Source organism: Rhipicephalus sanguineus, chromosome 5 (assembly GCF_013339695.2).
Source record: "Rhipicephalus sanguineus isolate Rsan-2018 chromosome 5, BIME_Rsan_1.4, whole genome shotgun sequence".
NCBI classification, from domain to species: Eukaryota; Metazoa; Arthropoda; class Arachnida; order Ixodida; family Ixodidae; genus Rhipicephalus; species Rhipicephalus sanguineus.
In genome coordinates, this window is record NC_051180.1 from 81,828,186 (window position 1) to 81,853,670 (window position 25,485).

Below are 25,485 nucleotides of genomic sequence, written 5' to 3' on the forward strand. Positions count from 1 at the left end.
AGTAATTAAATAATTATGATAAATTTTACTTATATTGCCGTGTTCTTGTTGATCTTGATTATAAGCGAAGTTTTGATTGTTTCCAAATTTAGCGGTATTAGCTTATTTGCTGGATGCGCTCAAGCAGGCGGCCATGTGCGTGCGGTTATTGCAGTGAAAACAAACCGAAAGATCTTCGGGACCTGTTTGCAGGACAGCACCGCTTTGCGAACTGTTCACGGTGTATGATTAAGGTTGTTTTGAACATTGTTCAAGTGCCAAGTTCCTCTGATGAACAGCAAAACGGTGATGTGGTCGGAAGAGCTGTGCTAGCTTGTGCGCCTGTCGCCGTGTGCTGGGCAAGTTAGTAGTAAAGAAATCGCACATACACTCTCTTTGCGAGGCAACATCCAACTCAAAATGTTGAAAACACCTTCCACGACTCTCAGTTTGTTAAGAAACCTCCGATCACCAATCCATGAGAAAATTAGGGTAAGCATTTCTGTATTCTATGGGCAAGCTAACGAAGAGACCTAAAAATGCTTCTGATTTACTGTTTACCGCTCGCGCAAATGAGTCAATCAAATCGACGTCGTGGCGAATGACCGGTATTTCTGAATAAGAGACCAATACGATCAGCTAAATTGGCACCGAAAAATGACCAAACGAAAATGCGGTTTGTACGAAAGCAGTCCGAAACCAGCGAGACATCTTTTGTCCAAACAAACTGCTTTAGTGGTGCCAAGCCTGAAGGAAGTGTGGACCTGGGCGGCCTTCCTTATTTCTGTTTATTATTTTTCTTTCTCTCTTTTGATTCTCTCTCTTTCTGTCTTGCTCTCTATATTTTTCTGTCTCTTTTTTGTATCTATTTCTTTCTCTATCTTTGTACATTCTTCTGTCTTTCTTCCCTTTCTTTCTCTCTCTCTGCACTCGTTCTCTCGCCCATCAGAGTTATTGCATCCAACGCCGGACAAATCGGCGCATGTGTTCTGGGAGTGAAGCAGAAGATGAAGAGAGCACATGCCGGTTCATGATGATGATAATTTTGTTCGCGACTAACGGGGCTTCTCTGAGCTTAAACAACTCCGCTGTTGAAAGCTGGATTTCTTTGTTATATTGCCACGAACGAAAAAGGTCGGGACAAACTGGTATGGCACAAAGAAGACTGGGACAAAGCGAAGACACGAACTGACAGACGTGTGTCTTCGCTTCATCCCTGTCTTCTTTGCACCATCCCTGTCTTCTTTGCACCATACCAGTTCTTCCTCAAGTAATGAACCAACTAGCTCAGCAACAAGCCTTGTTGCGACAAGCCATAGGAAAATGTGGCGATCTAACCATCGCCCCCTCTAACGTCCTGGTTGCTCCTATGTATACCTACAGATGTTACAGACATTAGCATTGGTCTGTTATTAGCACTGATTGAACTAAGAATGTCACTAAGCCAGTGTTTCAGCAGGATGTCATGTCTCTACCATGGCAAAGGAAAGCAACTGTGCTTGTTAAAATGTTGGCTTGAGAAACATTCCTCGCTCAACCACGATTAATCACGTTAAGCCCTCTGTCTTGCTGAAGTGCTGTTCACACGACACTGGGAAATTTCATAGTTTTGTTTTTTAAGCTCGATCTTAAATGAGCCCCCAAAGGACACACCCAAGCGGCTCATAGCAGTTCACAAGGTGCACCGATGGTCACGATGAAGCCTGATCAGCATCACATTTCTCAACATTGATAGGTTCCCTTCTGCAGCTTGTGTAAAGGAGCCAGACACAATCGAGAAAGTAAATCTGCATCGGGCCTGATTGCAATCAAAAGTGATCGTGTGACACCGATATCGGTGGAAGCCGTTTAAAAGTCTCTGTGTGATAAACGAAATTATTTGCACTGGAAGGCTTGCGGTTTAGCTACTGGAGGACTGTCATCAATTGTAATCTTGGCACAATGTTTTAATGGGAACAGGCCAAGAAGCTGACACTGGTAATTGACAGAGAGATATGTAAAACCAAATGCATCATTAAAAAAATATATCCTTCTTTTTCTTCAGACAGCCAAAATACTCAGGCGAGTTGTCGAGCCCCTTCTGTCGAAGACCTGGTACAAGCAGCCTCGATCACTGATAAAAGAGAACTACATCTATGTCTGCGAAGAAGTCACCGAAGATAGGAAGAAGCCAAACATTGACGTCATTCTGACGCAGTTTGTTGAAGGTAACTCGATGCACGTTTTTTAAACCTTCGTGCTTTTGCTGAACTAACTGCATACACTTGCAGAGTTAGTACCTTGCGTGAGCGGGCCAACTGCTCAAGTTGTGAACTGCTGGCTTGCTTTCCAAGTTCTTGTCTTGCAGTTGCAATAGTTACAACACAATTGACTAATTTGCTTGTAAGGATATATAGGTTATCCAAATGTGTGTTGTCATTTATGGTCTGTTCCTTAGGCACTCTAGAAGAAATGACTAAACGAGTTCAGGCTGCTTGCGGTATTCTTCCTAATTATACGTTTTGTTAGTGTTGGGGTAAGAAGTTTGTTACTAGGAGAGAAGGTCACTTGAGGCCAAACTCCCATTTTTTAAATAGAATTTTGGATTGAAACCTTATCAGTGGTACATACAAATTTCTGAGCATTTTTTCTCTTATTAGGATTGTTTTAAGGTCTTGACCCTCTCGAAGTTCAGTGTTTGGTTCCTTTAGAGTACACTGTGGTTAATATTTACTGATAGAAAATTAACTAGGCCTGATTAGGGGCTGTCAAAATCTATTACATCATGGTGAAGTGAGCTAGTGCAGAAACACGGTGCCCCTCTTTCTTTAGTTTTGCTATGGTGCCCTAATCTTTTTATATAAAGCCTTGTGTCAAAGGAAGAGTGACCTTTCATCTTTTCTTATTGGGAAATGATGGAGGTGGGGGATGGTGTTGTAGAAGCGTAGTTTACTAATAATACACCTCAATTTAGTTTTATTTTTAGCGTCCCTTTAAGCTCTAGATAACAACCAAGTATCGCAACTTCGATAAGAAATACCGAGGAAAAAAAAAAACATGTCTGAACAGAGTGGAATGCATGTCTCCATATATTATCGACGATTATTTCCAGGGCTTGGTAACAAGTGGGACGTCGTGTCCGTGAGGCCATTTTATGGCTTGTCCCACCTGATTGTCCCAGGACTGGCCATGTACGCAACACCAGAAAATTTAAAACTACGTGATAAAATGAGGGTGGTAAGTTATCTATCTCCTTTGCTGCATAAGTACTACATGCATATCGCTTTTATGTTCTTATTGTGTCCCAACCTTCTCGCATTCCTACCAACTACGCTCTCATCAACACGTAAAGTGTTGAAACGGTGCATGTATAAACTTTCTTTGAAGAGAAGTCCATATTTGTTGCTGAGATATTTCATCTTTATTGTTTGCAAGTTAAGTATTTGCGATGTTGGTAAAAAACAGGTCGAGGATGTGTACCGCCAGAGTTGAAGTAGTCATTTCTTTGTTTATTTATTTGTTTACTTATTTACTTTGTCTGCAGGGGAAAGAAGACTTGGGTCCAGTGTTTAGTACCCGTACTTCTCCGGTGGTAAGTAAAACATCCGTTCATGTTATGTTAAATCTCTAACATCACAGACAAAGGCGCTAAATGGAAATGTCAAATTGGACTTGATAGGTTCTAGTTCTGTTTGATTTGGGTTGGCAGTAAATATTGACAAATTAAGTTGCTGTTGAAAGCTGTGCTCTTGTATCCATTGTGTCGTAGCAGTATTCTAATTGTGCCCTTCGTTCTGCAAGATGATTCGCATGCTCAAATCTACAATCGTCAGACTTCCCATGAACAGGGATCAAGGATGGACCGTGGAGCCCTGGCATCTTAGGATTGCCCTTCGACAAGTGGTCAGTTCTATTCTCAGTGTGCCTTGGCGTCTAGTTTGGTCAAGAGATTTGGCTACAAAAATCACAACTTGCTGCTTTCCTAACGCTGATTAAAGAATTTGCTTCATAGATTTCTTCTGTGCAGTGATGTCTTTTGTGCATAAGTGGTTGACGATCGAATGTCTTGTTGAGTTTTACAAAAAGCCTTTCTCATATGCATGCTAATATGCGCAAATGATACATTAAAGTTTAAGTGAGTTCTCCCATGCCCTTCCAAAGTGCCAGGGGTATGCTTGTAGGCTATTTTTAATGATGATGACCAATGCCCTAGTCGTGTGGTTGTTCCCATGCACGATGCATTGCTAAACCCCACTTTAGGCTTTCACCGCTGCAACATTTCATACTTCTAGCTGATCGCTAACATGGAGCTGGTAAAATGCAATGCTAGAAAAACAATATAACATGTTACTGGTTAGAAAAAACCGTTCAAAGAAGTCTGTTTGCACGAGGTGTATAGAGGGTAACTTTCATGATCATTAGTAATGATATCTGAGACTCTGGGATTGGTTACATTTTTTGCACATTCGATATTGTGCACACTGCCTTATGGCTGCCTCTACTACAGCATCAAAACGACTCGCAGCACTTGCCTTAACTGCATTGCTGTGAAAAGGAACACACAACAAATTATAATTCTGTTGTGTAGGATACTGTCAGGCTTCGATTAGCATGTTTTAAATGTACTAAAAGTGTTGTTACAGATGAAATATGTTTCTGGCATGGGTTCAGTTCAGTCACGATATTAGCTACGTTTAGTTGTCATTGTTGTCCTGTGACTGAGATGCTAAGATCAATGGATTTAAAGAAAAATGCTAGACAGTGACAATGTGCTTCAAGTATGCATATTTTTCTGATCGCAGGCCCTATCTTCTTTTTAAGCAAAGATAGGACACCTTATTGGAATGTCCTGGAGAAGCAAGGCCTATTTAAATGCAGTCAAATGTTATAATGAATGTAGATATAATAAATTATCCAATCCAATAAAGTAAATCTACAATGTTTCTAGTTTATGTCAGCATGTACCTAAAAACAAATACGTAATGTAGCTTTTTCAATGACAAGGATGTGCCCACATACACCCTATTACACATATGACCTCGTTGTAACGAAGTATCTAACACAAAGCTAAGTCCACCTATAAAATGTTCAGCATGTCTCTAACAACTCGCTTCGTTTGGTCATTCTGTTATTATTGCAAATTTTATTAGGTCAGTGCTTTTACAATTTGTTATGTTGCAAGTACCATCACGCAGCAGTGCATTTCAGGCTTCTTGTATGGAGTACTGAAGGACTTCATGCCCAGATAGACAACATTATGTGAAAAAAAAGATCCTGTAGAAAGTGGCAGGGATGCAAGCCTCATTAATGATGCAAATATCCTCTGCGACATAACTTTTCAGGGTATTACTGTACCAGAAGAGGCCATAGAGCTTCCTGAAACACCCATTACTGGACCGGACTATGCTGGAAAAGAGAACAAGGTGTTTCTTGCCACCATTTACGTGAGTGAAATATTTATGTTCTCTTTTGCAATTTGGAAGTGCTTGTTGGGCACATTTGCCTTATGTTACACATTGGTATTTCGTTGGCGTGTCGTGATGCCAATGTTGCATGACTTGTGTTCCACAAAACAAAATACACTATTTTACAGAAAAAATGAAAACAAAAATGCTCAAGGTCTTAACTTCAGTGGCCTTTATACTCCTGTGAGAAGAGTGCATAGGGACAGTCTTATTTTTTTTTCCCCCCACGCGTAGTCACTGAAGCCTGCTCCCCCCTTGGTGTCATGGAAACATGTCTCACAATCGTGATTTTCTTGATGCTCTCAAATGTCGTTTGTAAAAGTGACATGTCCAAATTGTATCTTTTTTTCTTCTATTGCATGTTCTTGTTCTTATTGAATTAAGATCATCTGATTTTGCAGCTGTTGGCTCTGCAATTTTCCGATGATGGGCCCCAATACTGTCATCCCAATTAGTGTTGATTTCTTTAAAACAGGTATTCCTTTATTTCTTGGCTGTGTTTATGTCTTGAAGTTTATGGCAGAGACTCAGGTGTTTTTGCTGATACTCTGTATTTTTGACGCACTGTTCTTGTGCATATGTAGCACTGGTTATGCTATAGTTGTCTGCCTCTATACAATATCGTGTTTTTCAAATTTTTTGTTTTATTTATACGTGCATTACAGGTGCACATAAAAATGTTTGCCCCTCCCCCTCCCCCCTTGCTGTAATGCACATTGGGCGATATGTAAATAAACAGACATCTTTTGTTATTCAACCATTACAGCACGATGTAATCATTAGTAAAAGGTTTATGCTTTTCATTTCATGCCGGAGATGGCACGCTTAATGTCAGCATGCTTGGAGGCATGCGTTCCGAGCATGTTTTGACAACACACAGTACCGATAGTGGGGTGCAGAATTTGTTTGGCTATGTTTATTTATTACAAGTCTTTAATCATTTCCCATGTTCTGAAACCATGAGATATCATATCTCTCCTGCATGTTTGACCTTGCCTTCTTTGAACAGGTCAACAAAGTCGACAAAGGCATGATCCCCTTTCGGATCCAACACGTCGGCAAAGCTGTCAGAGTGGACGAAGGTACAGAGGTGCCGTTCGAGAAACTGCCGGTTGAAGCTCTTTTTCCAGAGCAGGAAGCAACGCTTCAAGAGCTCTTCCCGGCAAGATTCAAACTGCACGGGCACACGGACATCACGACGTCACCAACAAAGCCAACTGATTCTAGCTAACTTGCTGTAGACTTCATTAAATGACAAGTTTAGATTATGTCTGTGGTGCACTTTTCATGCCAGTGGTCTGTTCTTGTTCTGCACCTGAACGGTGAGACAAAATGGAGTCATGTGCACTCAACACATTCATATCATCGCAAGTTGGCCTTTCTGTTACCCTCTGAAGAGACTTCCCCATTACTGCGTGAACCTCAAAACGGATAGCAGTCAGTCATGAGTTCAAAGTTGATCACAGCGGCGGATTTAGCAAAAATATAGTATGGTAAAAATTTGCAGCGCAAGAAAAACACACGGATGGAAGAAGATGACAAGGCAATTATGTACCAATATGTCCAACTCGCTATTTTACTATAGTATGATCTAATTGGCCATTCGACCATTAATCCCTTCATACGTTCAATTTTGCATGTTGCATTATGAATTAATACACAACTGTAGAGTCTACTTATCTATGCCAAATGGCATTGCATTTTTCATTTTTAAAAAGGAACATGCAGATGGGTTTGGCAGCGAACTTCTAGTTTTTCACAAATCGGCAAATGAAATTCAGTTCAGTTCTAGGGTATTATGTGCCCAGAACAATTAAATGATGACACGGCACACTGCAGTGGGTAACCTTGAATAAATTTTGACCACCTTGGGTTCTTTAATGTGCACCCCAGTACGTGAAGGTTATTGCATATCACCCCCGCCAAAATGCAGTCATTGTTGCTGGTATTCGAACCCACATCCCCATGGTTAACAGCGCAACGCTATAGTTTCTAAGTCACGGCAGTGATTATTGTTGACAGCAAAAATAAACAAAATGGGGCTATTTTGAATTAGTTAAATAGAATATCCTCCAGACATGCACAAACATCTGGAAGTTGCAAATAAGTTACACTGGAGCTGCTTTATTTTTCTCCCAAGTGTTGTTTCTGCGCTACAATGCACCACTTCCTCTGCGGGAGTCATATTTGCTGCTGCTGCTAAAAACGTTTCCAGCTTGTGTGCCTGTTTTGTGGCACCCTGCGCGGCTTATTCTGGAAAGCGTAGGTTTCTTTGGAAAGTCTTTTCTTTCCCCAAGCCAGCTGTTTCGCCTGGCCTATAAATTCCACGCTCTACACTTTGCACATTGTGCTTGGTCTACATCTGTTGGCTGCCCCATCTGCTGTGCTTGCCGAGCCTCGGACACTGCTGCATGTCGTACTCTGCAATCTGCCAGACTTGCATGCAGACAACACTAAAGTCTACATAGAATAAAGAAAGTAATGAGCCACTCTGTTGCTGGCAACACGTTTTGTGAAAAGTGCAGATGTAATCTTTATCGTGGACGTTTATAATAGCAATAATGTCTGACAAGCAGGCTGGCTTACGCGAGACATTATTAAAATAGTCTCGTCAGGCCCCAGGGGCATAGCCAGAAATATTTTCGGGGGGGGGGGGGGGTAGGGTCCCAACCATGCTTTATGTATATTCGTGTGTGCGTTTGTATGTGTGCGTGTATATATACGCAAGCAAAATTGAAAAATTTCGCGGGGGGTTTGAACCCCCCCAAACCCCCCTTGGCTACGCCCCTGTCAGGTCCCCTTAAGATGTGTGCTATGCACCCAACACGTTTTTCACAAAATTATTTTTTTTGTCATGAACAGGGATGGAAGCAGCCTAGGATTTCTTTGGAGCAGCAAAATTGAATCTTTGGAGCAGGAATTGTACACTTTGAAGCAGATGGCTTGCATTCTGAAGCAGCTTAGTAAAGCAGGACATTATCAAAATACATGTGCAACCAGACAAACGAAAAATTGTTCTCTATTAAACAGTGTAGAACTGTATTAGCAATCAAAGCAAAATATACCTATGCTGAAGTATCAAAACATCTTATGTTTATAATTAAAGGCCTTTGGCACTACATAGTCTAAATTTGGGCCTTAATTTTAACACTGAAAATTCAAAGAAAGCAAGAACATAAATACTGTTGCATTTAAAACATCTGTGTAGTGTGCAAAGATGCTGCATGCTTCAGAAAATCTATAGTGCTCTGAAGCATAGGGCTTTTGATAAGCATCCTTTCACTATAGCACTATTTCTTCCCATTTTCAGTGTGCTTCTGGGAGATTGCATGGCACATAATAGCTGTGCTTCCATGCCATGAACAACAAAGAGCAACATTGCACAGCAGGCGGAAACTGTCAGTGCCTTTCAGTACCGGCCCATACCAGACAGTAGGTCTCAGTTGTTACCCATCTTGTTTAGCACATAGAACAGCACAACAAAACACATACTGCGTGAGGTGGCCAACTGTACTAAAATGGATCCGATTGGACTGATTGTACCATTCTGCGGTTGTCGGGGGCAACCGCTAAAACAGATTTGATAGGGTTGGCCACAATGGCGATGTGATTCAGTTGCCATTGAAAACGCGGACTGCACCTAGTTTAGCAGTTGTCCTCAAAAGTGTCATTTTAGGAGTAGGTGGCAGCAGGTGTGTGGTTTGGAGAAGAATGGAGAAATTGGAGCAGAGTTTCCGTCCCTGCAGACAAAATATGTGATTTATCACAGCTAAAAATTTCAATGTGCACCTGTGGAGCTTATATAAGTGGACTATGTTGTCTAGTAAAAAATTCATACAAGAACCACAGTGCAACAAGGCATGCAACTGAAACTCCTTTATTAAAATAACAGTGCATTCAGATAGATACATATAAAAAAGAAATGGTGCCAATAGGTCAGATCTCTTTGTAAATGCACCAAGGTGGGCCTTTCCGTGCAGCAGAATTAAAATGGCACGTCAGGAATTTCATTTCAAATAAAACATGTTGCATTGCACGAAAGTGATGCCTGACGTCGATGGCGATGCTAGATTTGTATGACAAAATGAGTGCCCACATCTCGCCAATAAAACATTGCAATCTCAGAAGCCCACACCTCCAAGACAGTAGAACGTTGACAGACACTGAGAAAATACAACAAACCCAACAACATAGCTTTAAACATTGTACAACATTTAAAGGAAACCAGTCAAACCAAGAAAACGAATAAGTTAATAAATTAAGCACACGTGCATGAGAAGGCCCAACCAAAACCTTGATCCCACAAGACATGCCATAACAGGAAAAATACAGAGTAACAATTGCAGCAGAACCTCTCTCACGTGTTGTCATAGCATGCAGATGACATGCTATGCAAACTTGCTGCCTTTCTCATAGGCTTCAGCAACATCATTAACCAAGATAACTTATCAGTAAGGAATGTACTAGCAGGGTTCTACTGAACAAGTTTAATGAGTACCTCTTCTAACTTGCAAGTGCAAAAATAAAATGAAAGCAGAACTTTTTGAGTTGTGAAGCTTGCTTGGTATAATGGCATGCTTATGCTAAACTTGCCTGCCCTGCTACACAACCTCAACAGAGAATCATCATCATTGCTTTTGCAGAGCTTTCATAGCAAGATGAAAGACTACACAATCACAATCGGCCTGTATAGGCCCGATGCAGGACAACTGCCCACTGCCTATGATAGCGGATCACTCTTGTCATATCTTAGCTATCTTTCGTCTGCAATGTTTTCATATTCTCTCAGACTGTTTAGAATTTCCTGCTGCCGAATGGTGTCACCCTATTCTTTTGGTTAAATGCTACAAATAAACCACTGGTTCTGTAGATTATACAAGAAATGAACAGCTCCACTTCATGCCCTAAACATCTATTACAATATCTGCTGCTGGCATTTGTTCTCTCACTAATACTGCAGACTTCCTGTCCCTTCATGTTAACGCAATCAATCTTAGTTTTGCTTGTTGCTTGGTGGTTTAAAGTTTTTTTTCGGGCTTTCAAGTGTTCGCCCTGTAACTTAGCACTTGTCAAATGCGTTCCCTTCAATAATGTCAGTAAGCTGCCATTCGTGATATGGATGTATAGTCGCCAATTTTTTTAGCCTGAACGCGCGAGCATCGACCGCCAAGTTGATAAGCGCCGTACAACGGAGTGCAGCGGCGAAATGAACGAGAATACGCGCATGCGCGCAATGAGCAGTCTTGGACAGCTGCCGTCAGCGGAAAAGCCTAGCAGACGGCAGTTGCCCACGACTGCTCATAGCGCGCATGCGCGTATTCTCGTTCATTTCGCCACTGCGCTCCGTTGTAAGGCGCTTATCAACTCGGCGGTCGACGCTCGCGCGTTCAGGTTAAAAAAATGGGCGACTGTACATGTTATAAGCTGTCGATTACATTGGCATTTGCAAACTTCTCTCCGATGATTTGTGCCGCCAATGACTACTCGACCACAATACGTACCAAATGCGCTTATGTTAACTTTACAAGACTACTTCCATGCAGCAAGTCAAAACTCTAGAACATGATTAAACAACTGGTTAACTAATGATGTTTAAAAATGTTTCTAACTTTTTAATACATAAACATTTTTCACAATCACAGAGATGATAAAATTAAAAGAATGCTCAACCAAAATCAGGGCATAAAAGGTGTGCTACAGCTCATCAGAAAATGTTCACAGTCATCTCAAGTTACATTGTCATGATTTCAAAATTAAAAAGCATGGCAGATTTACATTACAGTACTTGTATGTCAACAATGACAGAAATAAGCAATGAACGTCTAAAGCGCATGTTATTTTACTCAATGTGATCCTTCACAGCATGAAGGAACGCACTTGCAAGTTTTAATATCTTGAGTGAACATGAAATACATGGGTGCTGCATGACACATGAACATTAATTAGCTCATCCTTGCTTGTTGAGGTCTCTGCAATGGCATTGGACCCTCGTTCAGTCGTGGCTGGTAAAACTTGCCATAAAGAGTTCACATGAAATCTTGATGTTTTAATATTTTTTCCTTAACACATACGATTCTTTGTCATCATGAGCTGAATCATGACAGTGATGGGCTAAGCTTTCTCAGGACAGGATGAATAACAGACTTACGCTGACAAACTAGTACCTTTGTTTCTAAACTGCTTCGAAACTTCCACTCACAACATGGCAATTACAGTTGCGTCGTTTCGTGCGATTCTGCAGTCAGCTTTCTCTAGCATATTGCCGGCCGAGACAACAGTCGTAGGCAAAAACAGACAGGAATATTAGTGCACTTTCAACTGCTTCCTTCAACATAAAACAACTCAACACCAGTGTTTGTAAATAACATGTGCTGCCACATATAATCTAGGATCTAAATACTGTTCTTAAATAATCAATCTTTCGAATGAAACATATACTAACAGTAGAAGGTATCTTACTGAACCTGCACTTAAAGAAAATTATCTCAAATGCATTACTTGGATGCGCTATAATTGATGTTTTAATTTGAACAAACAATGAAAGAATGATACAAATAATTTAGTTTCTGTGGAGACAATGGATGCAAGAAGATGGTAATTAAGTGCAAGGTTTCTGTAAGCACCTTCCATTCTTGTACCTCTTCATCAATTTCTTCACGAGGAGGCCAAAGAGTCTCACGATAATAATCCACTCACTTCCGCAAAAAATACACATCTTCTTAAATGTACTACACCGGGGAGACAAGGAATGTGCTTGAATTTTGGACAGGTGATGGAAGAAAAATGATACAAATAACTTAGCGTGCATCGTCGCGGTAAGGAACATACGAAACGGTGGTGGGGACAATTGGAAAATTTCTCTAAAAATTCCAGCATCACGTCTCCTGGCGCACGACGTCGGTGCCATTTGCAACGTTCTCGGTGAAAAACCTGTGGCCCTTGAATCGCCGCCATTCCTCGCGGTCCAGGTTTTCGTCGGCATTCCGTATGTCTGCTTTGATTGCTGAAATTAGCTCATCTGGACAAGATGAGCGATAGATGCCAGGAGGGTGGAAGGAAGAGAGATGAATGTCAGCAAGGAACAAAAAAAATGCATCACGAAACAGCAAAGTGGACTTCAGAGAACCTGTATACCCCTACCGCTTCACAGAATCAGCATTCAGAACGACATAGCAAACATAACATCTAAAATACATCAGAATATACGTGTATGATTAGACTTAATGCACAATGATGAATAGGAATTTCAAGAATAACTTCAAAACAGACACTTAAATTTTTCAAATGTTACACTGGGGTATGAACACTACGGAGTACATACAGAGCACATGAACAGCATTTATTGGAGCAAAACAGAAAGAAGTTTCTTGTATGTGTTTTATGTCTTGAGATCTTTTCAAAGCAAAAGTAGTTAAAATGAAAATTCAGAGCAAACTTACAAAAAATCACTTTAGATTACACCATTAATAGGCCTTACGCCAGCACAGATATTTTTCTTTTCTTTCTGTCTTTCTTTCTTCCTTCTTTTAAGAGTGTTCTCCCAGAGGATTTTGGGGCTCCAGGAACGACACTGGCCAGCATCAAAATCATAAATTGAGCCCACAACAGCTATTGCTGTACGAGCATCAATATATGTCCCCGAAAGATGTTGAAAGACTACACAATGTACAACTCTGGTAACACATGAAAGAAGGCTGTACTATAAACAGGATGTACTGTAACAGAGGCTCACCTAGAGAGCTGAAGTTCTTTTCAGGTCTCAGAAAGCCCAGCACCACAACTTTGAGCATTGCCCCATAGAAGTCTTGGTCAAACTTGTGCATGATGTGAGTTTCCTGTAGTAATATAACAAGGATATGATTAAGAATGTGCTCAATGGTTTAATGTGAAGTTGTATTGTTTGTTTGACGCAATGAACTCAACACAACAAAGTTAATGTTAGTGCAACTGCTCTGTAAACAAAATCAAACAAGCGTTTACATGTGACCTGTAACCATAACACTGATAAAAGAAATATAGAATAGTGGTTGGAATGTATGCTTACTGTTTCGCTAGTTACTATTATTTCCTGGAAGAACTAACATTGTATAAGTAAGATGCTTAACAGATAATTAGAATCCAACCTAATTTAAACCCACTACAGTCTATGCAACATATCATACAAGAGCCTCAAAAATATTTTGTTAAAGTTGTGAACTGTTGAATATAATTAGAGCAAGACATTACACTAAAATGAAACACATAGCCACCACTTTTTTCATGCCTTATAAGATCAGCTACCAACTCAACGTCAGTGAAAATTGCGCAAAACATTTATGTCATTCAGGGTTGCTCACATGTGTTCACAGCTTGCTGCTTTATTTACGTAAGGCCCTAGAATAAAACTTGAAAAGGAAGCAACATGCTTGCTAAGTGACGCTTCAGAACTCTTGCCATATCAGCATGGTCTATTCTGACACTGCCTTTATCAGGTAATCATAATGTTTACATGACACAGTACTGAAGCTGAAATGCAATTTCAAGTAAGCAGTCTACCAAATGATACAGATATTTGGCTTAACACCACAAGGACCAAATAATGGCACACATAAAGGAAATCCAAAACTTTTTCACCTCTGTCACTGCCCATGGAGAGTGTGGTTTCACTAGGAACACAAGTGTTATTTGAGTTCTTACTTAATTAGTACTGTAATTAAAGAATCAGTAATGTTGTTTTCTAAACTATAGAAGAATCCTCTGGCAAGTAAGAAACACTACTATGGTCTTTGTGTTAAGTTTCCCAAACTAAGTTTTCAGCTATGAGAATCAGCGCATTAAAAATGATATGTTGGGCTTTGTGGGGTTAATTACGGGCAGCTAAAAATGCTTCATACTTCCAAGTCCAAATTACCATGAGCCAAATGCACAGTATGCTACAGGATATTATCGCTAAGCGCCAACAACATGGCAACGTATGCGCGCCTCAACACTTGCCTAAAAAACAGCCTACAGCAGCACTACCTGCAAACAACAAGGAAGAAATGCTGTTGAAAGTTACTTGCATAATAAAACTAGCAGCTGCTGCTGACAACAGCAAGTGGGACAGACTGCCACATATTTCACAGCCCCTGCGGCAGGTCTGGCAGGTTTTTCATGCCGCAGCAGCTGTGAAAAACACATTTATTTTTGGACTGACGCGAGTTGTCGCACGGTCTAAAAGACAATAAGGTTTTGCAACTCTACGGACGAGTGTGTCAAGAATGAATTAATGTCAGTTCATTTGTATTGATGAATTTCTTCCACAGCATGAAAGTGAAAAGAGACATGAGCAACAGGAACTTTTGTGACACCTCTTTATCATGGAATTTTCAGCTCAGAAATGAATCATGTTTGTCACTAAATATATAGTTGACATTGGGGTAATATGCAACTTTTTCAATCATTTTTGAACTTCTCTATAACCTTTTACATTGAAAATATCAATATACAGCTTAACGGTACTAGGTAGAGGCCAACTTCAAACAATATTTACCATCTAATGATTAAACCATAGGATTACGTTCAATAACTTTAGCATAAGAATCAATGGGGATGTTTGAAGGCTTGGCCACCAAACTAGCAGCATTGATACTAGTAGAAACACCAAAATGGTTTTGCTCCGGCACTTACCACAGACTTTTTCTCGTTCTTGTAGTACGGGTTCCAGCCAACACTCATCACCATCTTGTTGACGGGCCCGTCGTTGACAGAAGCCCAGCCGTAGTAGACTCCACAATCCAGGTCCGCCGGGATTTTTGACACAAGCTCTTGCGAGAAGTTGGCTGCGGCGAGAAATCAAACGCAACCTCTGTCATTCATTCCGCTTCTTTCTTGCAGTGAACGGTTGCAGAAGAAAGCATAGTAGCTAAAGATTTCAGGTCCCCACAGTGCTGTTCACAAAACACAGAGCTTGGTAACAAACACTAAACTGTTAAGGGCCAATGCAACAGATGCCATTTCAACTAAGAGGCACATGTTTTAGTTCTCTTGCATACTTGGCGATTCATGTTCTAACATTTGGCGTGCAAAACCTCAGCTCCCCTGACAATAGCTGTTTTATTCTGTGTAAGCCCCGGCAAAACACATGCTATAGCAATATCTGGTCAACACAAATGCATTGCCCATTGTTTAGAGAGATGTGACATTAATGCTGGCAAGCTAGAAGATCTCTCTGAGATCACCGCCTACACTTCCGCAAACATCACATGTTCACAGTGATGCGCATGCATATCAATCGGAGCAACTGATGAAAAGGATGAAAATAAGGAATCAACACAAGAACACTTCGAGTGCCTGGCATTTATATACTAGCCTAGAACAGCTTTTCACTGTGATTAGTGGCTATGGCGCTATGGCGCTATGTTGTTCCATTCACAGGCCTCCACGACAATATTGCAATGCAGTGAAATGCAACAGGTCTCATGCATTAAGGTACGATGAAGAATGTGGGAAACAATCTAAAGTCACACCATGCGGACTGCATAACGAGTGGGTGGCTTTAAAGCTTCCCACACATTACAAAGGGCTCTACAACAATTCTTCATCCTCATCACAATCCTCCTCAGCAACAACAAATTGTGCAGCAATGAAGGTGCACATATTGCCTTAGTACTGCGTAGTGGGTGCTTCACTACTTCGTAAAATTGGATTGCATAGCGGGTACCTCACAACTATACTTGCAGGCGCCCTAAGAGAGTATACAGGTGGCTCTATAAAGGCCACTCCACCAGCTTATGCTGCGACTGTGCTGCGTGCTCTACGCAGGCCTGGAGTTTTTTTTTTGTTTTTTTTCCCTGCTTCCGTATATAAAATATGACTAGTTGAAAAATGTCAGTTGGCTCTGCAACACCCTGTATAAGAAAAATAAAGGTCACAGTTCCATGCACAGGGGTTTCGTTCCGCCATTATGCCGACTTCCATGTTTTGAATATTGCGATGAAAGCTCGGAGTTGGTATGTCAGTGCGAAGACGTGGATTTCAAATCTTTGGGTATTATACCTGTTAAGAAGTTCTTGAAACTCATTAAAGTTAACCTTCCGTTGTCTTAGAATACCCTGCAGTCCATCTTTCTCAACAGAAAATCAACTAAGCGCGAGCAGACATCATTACAGATATGGTGTCTTGGCTAGCTGGTGAAGGAACTTCAGAACTCTGCCTCCATTTGTCTCTTATATTGCTTATCAAGCCTCTCCTCATGACAAGAGTGGATTTCTTGGTATTACACAAAGGTAATTTGCTGTTATAGCTCAAATTATATTTCTCTTTAGTGTACCTTTAAAACCAAGTTGATTTGCATTTCGGCTTTTTTATTAAATGAACCACAGTTTCAGAAAGCGAATACAGCAACTGTTTTTTATCCTTATTCTTGTTTTTGAATATACATATATTACGCAATATTGGTGATGGAAATGTGAGCAAGTTATAGTCAACCACAATGAATTCTTTTTGTTCCCACTCTCCTTGGTTCACGTGATGTTGGTAAGATTTCAGATTGCATGCCTAGTAATACACGCCTACAGAATTATTGGTGTCTGAATATATGTAGTGATGTGAAAATGTACCAATGAAATAGTTTTAGGATGATTTGCTCCACCAATGCATTGACAAATTCCATTTGTCCATGACGCCCCAAGAAAATATTAATGTCAGAAAGATTCTTGGAAGAGTTGACATTTGACCTGACCTTCTCACAAAGTTATGACGTTTTCTTCTTGGAAAGCTGTGAAGAAAGGTATGACTTCGGGGTGATAAGTTCTGATACAATAAACTTTTAAAACTTTTAAGGTTCCAGAGGGGTAACAATGCCGCAAATTTTGCATACTGCAGTGCAAATAAAAACAAAAACTAAAGATGAATATAGTATTTTCGTGGAATAGTCACAGGGCTAAGTACAAACAGATTTATCTCGTACATGAGGTGCTGAAAGTCAAAAACAGAGGCAACAGTAAACAGAGTGCCATTAAAGATGACGTACACATATTTGGCAAGAGAACCATTGTGTGAGATGAGTCACTGTCGAACAACTGTACATTCCTGTGCCAAAGTAGAAAGGTTCTCAACTCGAGCAGCATGAAAATAGCTGCCCCTATTGAATCAGTGATTAATTCATGACGTTAAATAGCCAGATGTGTTTGCTACACAGAAGAATCACGTCAACAATAAAAGCAATGAAGAAAAAACTGCCATTTCTGCCATGAAAAAAGAAACAAGGCAATCCGCAGCACGTACTTCATTCGAATAGAGGGGCCTACATGAAGTGAATATCATCGTTCACGCTAGTCATTATCTATTGGGACAGCAGTGGCAGAAATAAATTCCGCAAGCGTGATGACATGCTCATATGACTGACATTCCAATCAAGTGAGAAATCTAAAGGTCAACTATCTACCTACATGCACGTCATGAATTTAATCAGCATTTAAACTGGGAAAGCAACGTAGCACTTATGGTGACTGTGTAATTAAGGTGCCACATAAAATTCTGATGGATACAAATCTGATATTTAGGTGCTATGTGACCATTTGATGCCTTTCTTTTTGGTTCGGATATAGCAGACAGACAATAAAATTAATACCGCATAGCTATGTAAAGCTCACTTGAGAAGTGGGAAAGGAAATTTAGGCTCCTTTGATAGTTTTAGTACGTGATAATGAACCTAGCTATACAGCAGCAATTTTATACACCTTAGGGCAATACTTGACATCCATTCCCCCTTTCAGAAGTCTTCGTGGTGCATAACTGTCAGAATTTGATGATAAAATGTAGCTTTCTCCTTTACACTTTGTTTAAAAGGCTGCAAAACTGTCAGAGAAGGAAATTCTGCGAATGTTGTACTTAACAAAAAAATGTTTAGCTGGTGTATAAATAATTCCGTGTACACAAAACAATTATAGAAAAGGGGAAAAGATACGCAACCAGATTTGGTAATTTCCAACTACATTGCTCTTCATAACCATAGAGAAACATACAAATTTTTCATCAATACAGAAATGAACCTGCATCAATGTGATCAAAGTAATTAAACTTGAACTCAGGCAGTTTCTTGCGCAATTCCTATAGTTTACACGACCTTTTTAACAGCAGAGCTGTTTAAGCCGGCCGTAAACACTTTGGGGTCCGCAGAAAACCACTGGTGGGTATGCGCCACAGGAATTGGGCAAGCCCCGTTACCGAGTACAGCAGATGCGAGTGTTAAATGAAAACTGTGCTCGGCAAAGGGGAGCACATTAAACGCGTGAAAGAGAGAGAGAAAAAAAGAGATAGAAAGAAAGCGAAAAAGAAAATAGAGAGAGAGAAAGAAAGCGTTAGAAAGAAAGAGAAAAATAGAAGTGAAGGGAATAAAGACAAAAAGATAGAAAGCCAGAGAAAGAAATAGAAAGATAGAAAAAGAGAAAGAAACAGACAGGAAAAAGAGATTAAAATAATAATACAGAAAGAGAAAGAAAGAGAAATAAAGAAAAAGAGAGAAAGAAAGGGAACAAAGAGAAACATGAAAGGAGCGAGAAAGAAAGAGAGGGAAAAAGGAATAGAAAGCAACAGCTACAAAAAACAGGAAGAAAGGGAAAGAGAGAGAAAAAGATAAAGAAAAAAATTACACCATCTCCCGCTAAAGGGGACCATGAGGCGATGCGAAGCTGGAGCACTTGCACGATCGCGTTCCGTTGGGCATGCTACCGACCTCGCGTCGTGGAACGCGAAGAGGGACGCTACGCGCGTCGTATCTTCCATCTAGCCTGGCCGTTAATTCTCAAAGGGCGAGCGGGGAACGCGGTCGACAGGCGGGCGAGAGGGGGGCAGCGTGGGAGAGGAGAGAGAAGCGGAGGGGACGCGCATGCGCTCGAGCTCATCGCGGCGTTGCGCAGGAGAGAATTTCGGTATGTCTAGCCCGCGTTTCAGAGGAAGAGTGGAAAGGGGGAGGGGAGAGGGGAGAAGGAAAGTGGAGGGGGAAGGGGAGATTGAAAGTGGAGAGGGTGAGTGGAGAGGGTATGCACATGCGCAGTAAGGGTGGTCACGCCACACACCACCACCACCACCACCACTGGATTGAGCTCCGCCTTAAGATACTTCGCATCTAAAATAACGAGAAATAAGGAAGCCCACCCAGCTCTGCTCTTCCTTCAGGCTTGGCACCACTAGTGGGAAGCTTTAATAATATTTTCTTGTTGGTTTGTGTGCTTGGTGACAGCCTAGGAATTCAGTACAGGATCCACCAATAAAACTGCAATGAACGTGTCCATCCATGTAAGAGAGTTGTGCTAGCCTAAGTGTTCATTCTATGCTAAGGTGTTCGAAGCTCAATAATATTACTGCAATTTTCCTGCCATACACGCCCCCAGAAATTTTGCCGGAATGACAAATTTAACTGATGCTCTACGTTCAATAAAAACAGTTGGTAGTGTGCGCTCGATCTGTTTAAGTGTTCCTTCTTTGTGTTGTCCTTTTCTAGTTTAGCGCAAATTTTCCTGCATAGTATGAACCAACTAGCCCCTCAAGACGTCCTGATTCCCTGCATAATGTTCTATGTTTGCATTTTTTGCCTTATTATATTGCACTGTGTATGAATATCTCAGTAACGAATACTTACTCTACAGAAGGTATATTTTGAACATTTTCAGAGCACTGAAGTTTCTGAATTTTACGAGAAAAAATAGCAAATTTGAGAAAATCATCATTTTGGTCCACATGTGAGACAAAGTTTACACCATGTGGTGCTCAAATTAAAAATCAGCCTTGTACCTGAATCGAAAGCAAATTGACGGTAATGGTGAACTTCTACGAGGAAGCTGTCCTATGAGCAAATGGGAAGGTAGCCGTCAATGGGGAGCTTCAAAAATGATTTTCTTCCTTAAAACGAAAATTGTAATGGTAAACCTTGCCATATAAGAAGAACTATTTATTTGCTTTCAATCGAGGTATAAAGGTGATTTTTAATTGGGGCACCACGTGGTGTAAAGTGCATCTCCAATGTGGACCAAAATGATGATTTTCTTAAATTTGTGATTTTTTTCTCGTAAAATTCAGAAGTGTCAGTGGTCTGAAAATATTTTTAACACAGAGTATACCTTCTGTAGAGTAAGTATTCATTACTCAGATATTCATACACATCGCAATATTATAAGGGAAAAAATACAAACATAGAACATTTTGGCAAGGTTATGGCAGAAAAGTTGCACAGTATATGGCAGAAGCATATATGGCACAAAAATTGCAGTAATATTATTGAGCTTCGAAAACCTTACACAAATGCTTTTGATAATATCCAAACCAAATTTGGTACTGAAACAAGAAACGATACTCTCAGAATAATTTTGCCGAGAAACCACACTCAGACACACTCGATGAAATTCGTGTCTTCCACGTGACCAAAAAAAGTTTTTCTATTTGAAATATTCCAGCAATTCCCTTTTTTCAATGCAGTAAATGAGCACAACTTTCTTCTAGTACATTTGAGATGGTCGCCAAAGTGGCTGGGACGTTTGGCATGGAATCTCCCTGCAGTGTTAGGTTGTTGCAGACTGTAGGCGGAGCCCATTTGTAAATCTTAGGTTGTCACCGACTATAGCGGCGTTAGCTGGTTACACATTGGAATTAAAACATAAAAGATGTAGAAATGCGATACTTGAAATACCAAGATGAAGGCTTTCACACCAGTATGAGATACTCTGCATGGAAAGCCAGGGTTGACAGATGTTCCAAAATGTTCCATCAGAACGTTTAACTGGGTGAGTTGGTGTGCTTCCATCTTGAACGAATAAACAGCACGAAACAATCTTTTCCAGATGCTATTTATTCTGTTCGTTAAGAAATAAAATTTTAGTTGCGAGTCAGTGGCGTTGTCTGTCGTTTCTTTTGTTCATCCTCGTTCTTTCGCGCTGTTTATTTGTTCACGATAAAAAGAGTTCCAGCTGTAACCATCTTGGCCAGATTGTCATCACTACTGTGATTAGTAGAGACTGGATTTTAGGCAAATGCCTATTTTGTTCCTTACGCTCTTATCGTGCCATTTTGATACATGAGCATGAATTATAGAGGCTAAGGAGGGCTTTTATAGTGTTTTTATAGTGCCTATAAATGCCTATTTTTGGCATTCATGCCTATGTGCCTATAAGGGCCTATAAATGCCTATTTTCAGAAACTGACGCCTAACACTAATTCAAGTTTCGCATCCCGGTGCACTTTGAGCCCACACTATTCATGTTACCGCACAACACTGACTGTTCGGAACTTTATGGGGTTCAACCTAGTCAACTAGTTCAACCAACTCCTGGAAACAACCGCTAGCAGCAGTGAAGTGAGATGCATCGGCGAGCATACGCCGCCGCACTGACATGGCGGGAGGGGTTGGCGAATGCTAAATTGCGGAGAGCCTTAAGGGGAGAGTGAAGAGCAAAAGAAGAAAGAAAAATGTGATGTGCACGCGGCTTTTGTTTAGTTTGTAATTTACTTTTTAACCCTTTCCCTACCAAAGACTAGCTGAGCTTGATCACAAAGTTTGTACCACTCCTACCGAAGATGAGCTGGGCTCGTCCACACTGAAACACTGAAAGAAGCGTTTGCGGGCAGCGAAATTAAGCTATCCTCATTCATTTTGCCGAGTCCTCTTTGGCTTGAACAGATGGTGCAGTTAAAAAATTTAAAAAGCGCGCTCAAAGCATGCCTTTTGGTTGAAAAAGGAGTGGACTCTGGTAACCAGAATTAGAAAATGGCGTTCTGGCCATGCATGCTGGCAGCAGCTTTAAAAAAGAAAAAAAAGAAAAACAAGAAAACAATTGTTTGCCGATGTTTTGCGGAATGAATAATTTCAGTTCTCCTGTGACTGAAGCAGCGACTGCACAGGGCAGCATATTTTTTTCTAAATAATCGGATTCGGACGAAGACCGCGTCCTAGTGTATCGGCAGTAGACGCCGACAGGTGTAAGCAAACCCCCACCGACGCACCAAAACCTTTCTTTCACGGCCTCCGTTGTCCCCACGCATTATTTTATTTTAATTTCAGACAATTTTATGCACCAAAGACAGGAGAGGTTAGGGCACTTTTTGTGGTGTAGTGCACTGAAGCCAATCATCTGCATATTCTAAAAAAAATATTTTGCTTGCATCTTCTGAACAAACTGCCAATAAATAGCTTTTTACTTGTTTCAAGATGCGTAGAATCAAATCGGCAAAGAAAAAAAAAATCCGTATTTTTGTATCGTTTTCGGCAAAAGCACTCGGTAGGGAAAGGGTTAAGGTGTTCACCGCCAGGGTAGAAACTGGTTCTACGCGATTCGACCTGGCCAATAGGAAGGATCTCCTCCTCCTGCTCTTTTAGCAATCTGGATGTCTGCTCCTGCTACACCCTTCACAGTCATTCCAAACAAAAAGGCACAGAGGTGTGTGTTGAATTTGACAGTGGACACTTGACTCACTATGCTACAGAATAAGCGGAAAGACCATTTTCTGCAAAGCATGCCTGGCAAAGGAAAATTGCACGGCTACTTTCAACTCTTGGTGCCTGTGTGGCACCTTGAACAATAACATTTCTTGTTTTCCTGTCGTAAATATACGTCGCGCACGTCTTGCTTTGAAATTATTTGCATTTATGTAAACATTTATTGTGCCTATATTTACGATACTGGAGGCCTAAAACGTTGTTTTGCCTGCCTATTTTTGGCGGCTAAAATGCGCATTTTTAATGCCTAAAAATCGGGCCTCTAGTGAGTAGCACTGAAGCGACACGTCATATCGCTACAGCTGTAACTAGTTGTGTACGAGGCATTTAGTGCAGCCAGGCTCCTCTCGTACTTCTCTCGGGGCACGCTGAAACACGTAGCAGTGCCGCCATGAGGTCCAGACATGTCTACCTCAATATGTCTTTGAATATTTATGATGAAGGTTGCATTCTACTGCACACTGGATAAATTTTTAGTACAGAGAGAAATAAACGTTTATATGAGAACCAGTGGGTGAGAGCTCTTTTTTTTTTCTTCAAATGGGCAAATTCCTCATTTGAGGGATCCTTGATTACAACGGTTCAAAAAGTGGATCAGTCCACTTTCCAAGCCATTGTAATATAGCACCCCAGGAATCCACGGGCTCTTAATGCTTAGTCCACCAGCCTTTGCTGGCACTCCAAAGAAATTTTTTACGTGAAGACTGGCTTGAATTGGTGTCGAAAAGATGCATTAAAGCACAGTGCATACCCAGTGACCGGCATTCATTCGATGCTTGGTTTTTAACCCCGTTCTCTCAGTACAGAAGCCCAATACTCCACATATTAGACTATCGACAATCCAGAGGGCCAAGTTGGATGAAAGATACTTTAGTAAAACTTGTTGTTGGGCTAGTTGGTGCATGTTACAAGAAAATTCATTAGAATAAAGTTAGTTGCGAGTTGAAGCTCTTTCCTTTCGCCTTTTCTTCTTGGTGATGAAAGAGGTTAGGTACAAACAGATAGACAATGCGAAGTGAATGAAGCTCTTAAAGATTACTAATCTCATGAACAGAAAGTCGGTCAGGACCAGCAAACGCTGCCTCATTTTTTGAAGCTTGAAATATTGCCAAAGTGTAGTCTTTCCACCCCCTTGGCACCTGAATGTTTTTAAGAAGCTTTGCTAATAGAGATAGCTTAGATAACTTTTTTCAAACGAGTGTTTAAAATTATTAGTATATAATTACACATTTTTGGACAACTTTAGGCGAGTAGAGAAAAAAGCTTGAAGTCTAGCCTCAGAAATAGGCTGCGCGAAGCAAAACGTCCACAGACGTAAAGCATCCTTAATCAAGACTTGTTTATTCATTCAAAGCACAGAGGTCATTTCCTTCCGATCTTCACCAAGCTCGATTAGCGGAACTGCATTAAACATGAGGTGCGTCGCGCAATTCCAGGGGAGTAATCAAGCCGATCGAACAGTAAGATTGAGGTCAATCAAACGAGCGTAAGAACGACCATGTGCCAAAGCTCCACGTGAGATCTAAAATCCTACTTTTGTAAATTTCGTTCAAAGCAAGTTGCAGTATTACGACAGCTAATTTACAGCAGAAACATCTAGGAAGAATGAACGAAAACACGAAACAATGCGCCAAACCAAGGATTGCTCGAACGACGCAACAAATGTTTAATGAGGTCGCACCCGCGAAGAGACGCGCACAAATCCATCGACGCCGATATCTTACGTAAGCTACGTACAGAAAGGTTCCTCTCCATTGTCTCGGTGCGGCGGAAATCTTATAAGGAAAAACCTTCGACAGAAAGGTTTTGTCTAGCGGAACAACGTCAACACGATCCCGTACAGGTTACATGCACGCTATCAGATTGCCGGCTCGGGCATCAAGTGCGCGTGGAGTGCCGGTGGCTTATAGTACGCAATATTATTGCAAGATAAAGACACGTATAAGACAGCGGCAGTAAACACTTTTCTTTCAAGGCGCTCGCCTTGACCGCACCTTGACATCCATTGAAAGAGTGACGGAGAGTGGCGGAAAGTACTTACCGGTGGGTATGCCCAACTGCTTGCTGCCTCGACCGAAACCTTTTACCACGGTGCCGCGAAGAAACAACGGCAAACACTTGACGCCGTTAGGAGTCAGTTTGGACGGAAATATTGTCATTGGCAGCTTGTGGGTCGCAAGTCGACAATTACAGAGCAAAGTAAAGCGTGGTGGCTGTCGAAGCGCGAGGGTAGTGCGGTTACCGAGTTGACCGAGTCAGAGAAACCGAGTGTCGCCGAAACGCGCAGACGACTCGTTTTTGTTCCGTCTCTTGACGGATTGAGTCGATGCCTAGTCGGTCACAATCTCTGAAAACGAAACCGAAAACATGAACTCTTACCACATTTTATCGGAATTTTACCGGACCCTCCCATGACACTTACGAATAGCTCGACATTTAGGGATGAACAAATGTGCACAATATTAGCGCCACACAGAGATTTAAGACGTACATGTGCAAAGAGTCTTGCGCTGGCACTTTACTTGTGCTGGTGGAAGCAGTCTCACTGGCCGCGTCCCTGAAATAGCTGCTTTCAGCCTGTCGGTGTAGTTATGCGAAAAGAAAAAAAAACGC

General features: G+C 41.1%; 2 protein-coding genes across 2 annotated transcripts; one reads left to right on the plus strand and one right to left on the minus strand.

Annotated features, from left to right (window-relative positions):
- The first annotated feature begins 117 nt into the window (after positions 1-117).
- LOC119393873 (39S ribosomal protein L9, mitochondrial) lies at positions 118-6,693 on the plus strand. Its single transcript, XM_037661054.2, has 7 exons — positions 118-471; positions 2,024-2,186; positions 3,071-3,195; positions 3,503-3,550; positions 3,760-3,861; positions 5,301-5,402; positions 6,433-6,693. The coding sequence occupies exons 1-7, from the start codon at positions 400-402 to the stop codon at positions 6,652-6,654; spliced, it is 834 nt and encodes a 277-aa protein (XP_037516982.1). The 5' UTR covers positions 118-399; the 3' UTR covers positions 6,655-6,693.
- A 4,145-nt stretch (positions 6,694-10,838) lies between these two features.
- LOC119393874 (riboflavin kinase) lies at positions 10,839-25,171 on the minus strand. Its single transcript, XM_037661055.2, has 4 exons — positions 24,914-25,171; positions 15,072-15,223; positions 13,156-13,258; positions 10,839-12,441 (listed from the first exon to the last, which is right to left on the minus strand). Exons 1-4 carry the CDS (start codon positions 25,029-25,031, stop codon positions 12,299-12,301), a joined length of 516 nt encoding a protein of 171 aa, XP_037516983.1. The 5' UTR covers positions 25,032-25,171; the 3' UTR covers positions 10,839-12,298.
- Positions 25,172-25,485: the final 314 nt, after the last annotated feature.

Coding starts and splice junctions, on each gene's coding strand:
- LOC119393874 (XM_037661055.2), bottom strand. CDS start 25,031: ATGACAATATTTCCGTCCAAACTGACTCCTAACGGCGTCAAGTGTTTG. Junction 13,259..15,071: donor AGAACGAGAAAAAGTCTGTG/GTAAGTGCCGGA, acceptor ATATTACTACAG/GAAACTCACATCATGCACAA. Junction 12,442..13,155: donor AAAGAACTTCAGCTCTCTAG/GTGAGCCTCTGT, acceptor CATCTTGTCCAG/ATGAGCTAATTTCAGCAATC.
- LOC119393873 (XM_037661054.2), top strand. CDS start 400: ATGTTGAAAACACCTTCCACGACTCTCAGTTTGTTAAGAAACCTCCGA. Junction 472..2,023: donor CAATCCATGAGAAAATTAGG/GTAAGCATTTCT, acceptor CTTTTTCTTCAG/ACAGCCAAAATACTCAGGCG. Junction 5,403..6,432: donor TGTTTCTTGCCACCATTTAC/GTGAGTGAAATA, acceptor TTCTTTGAACAG/GTCAACAAAGTCGACAAAGG.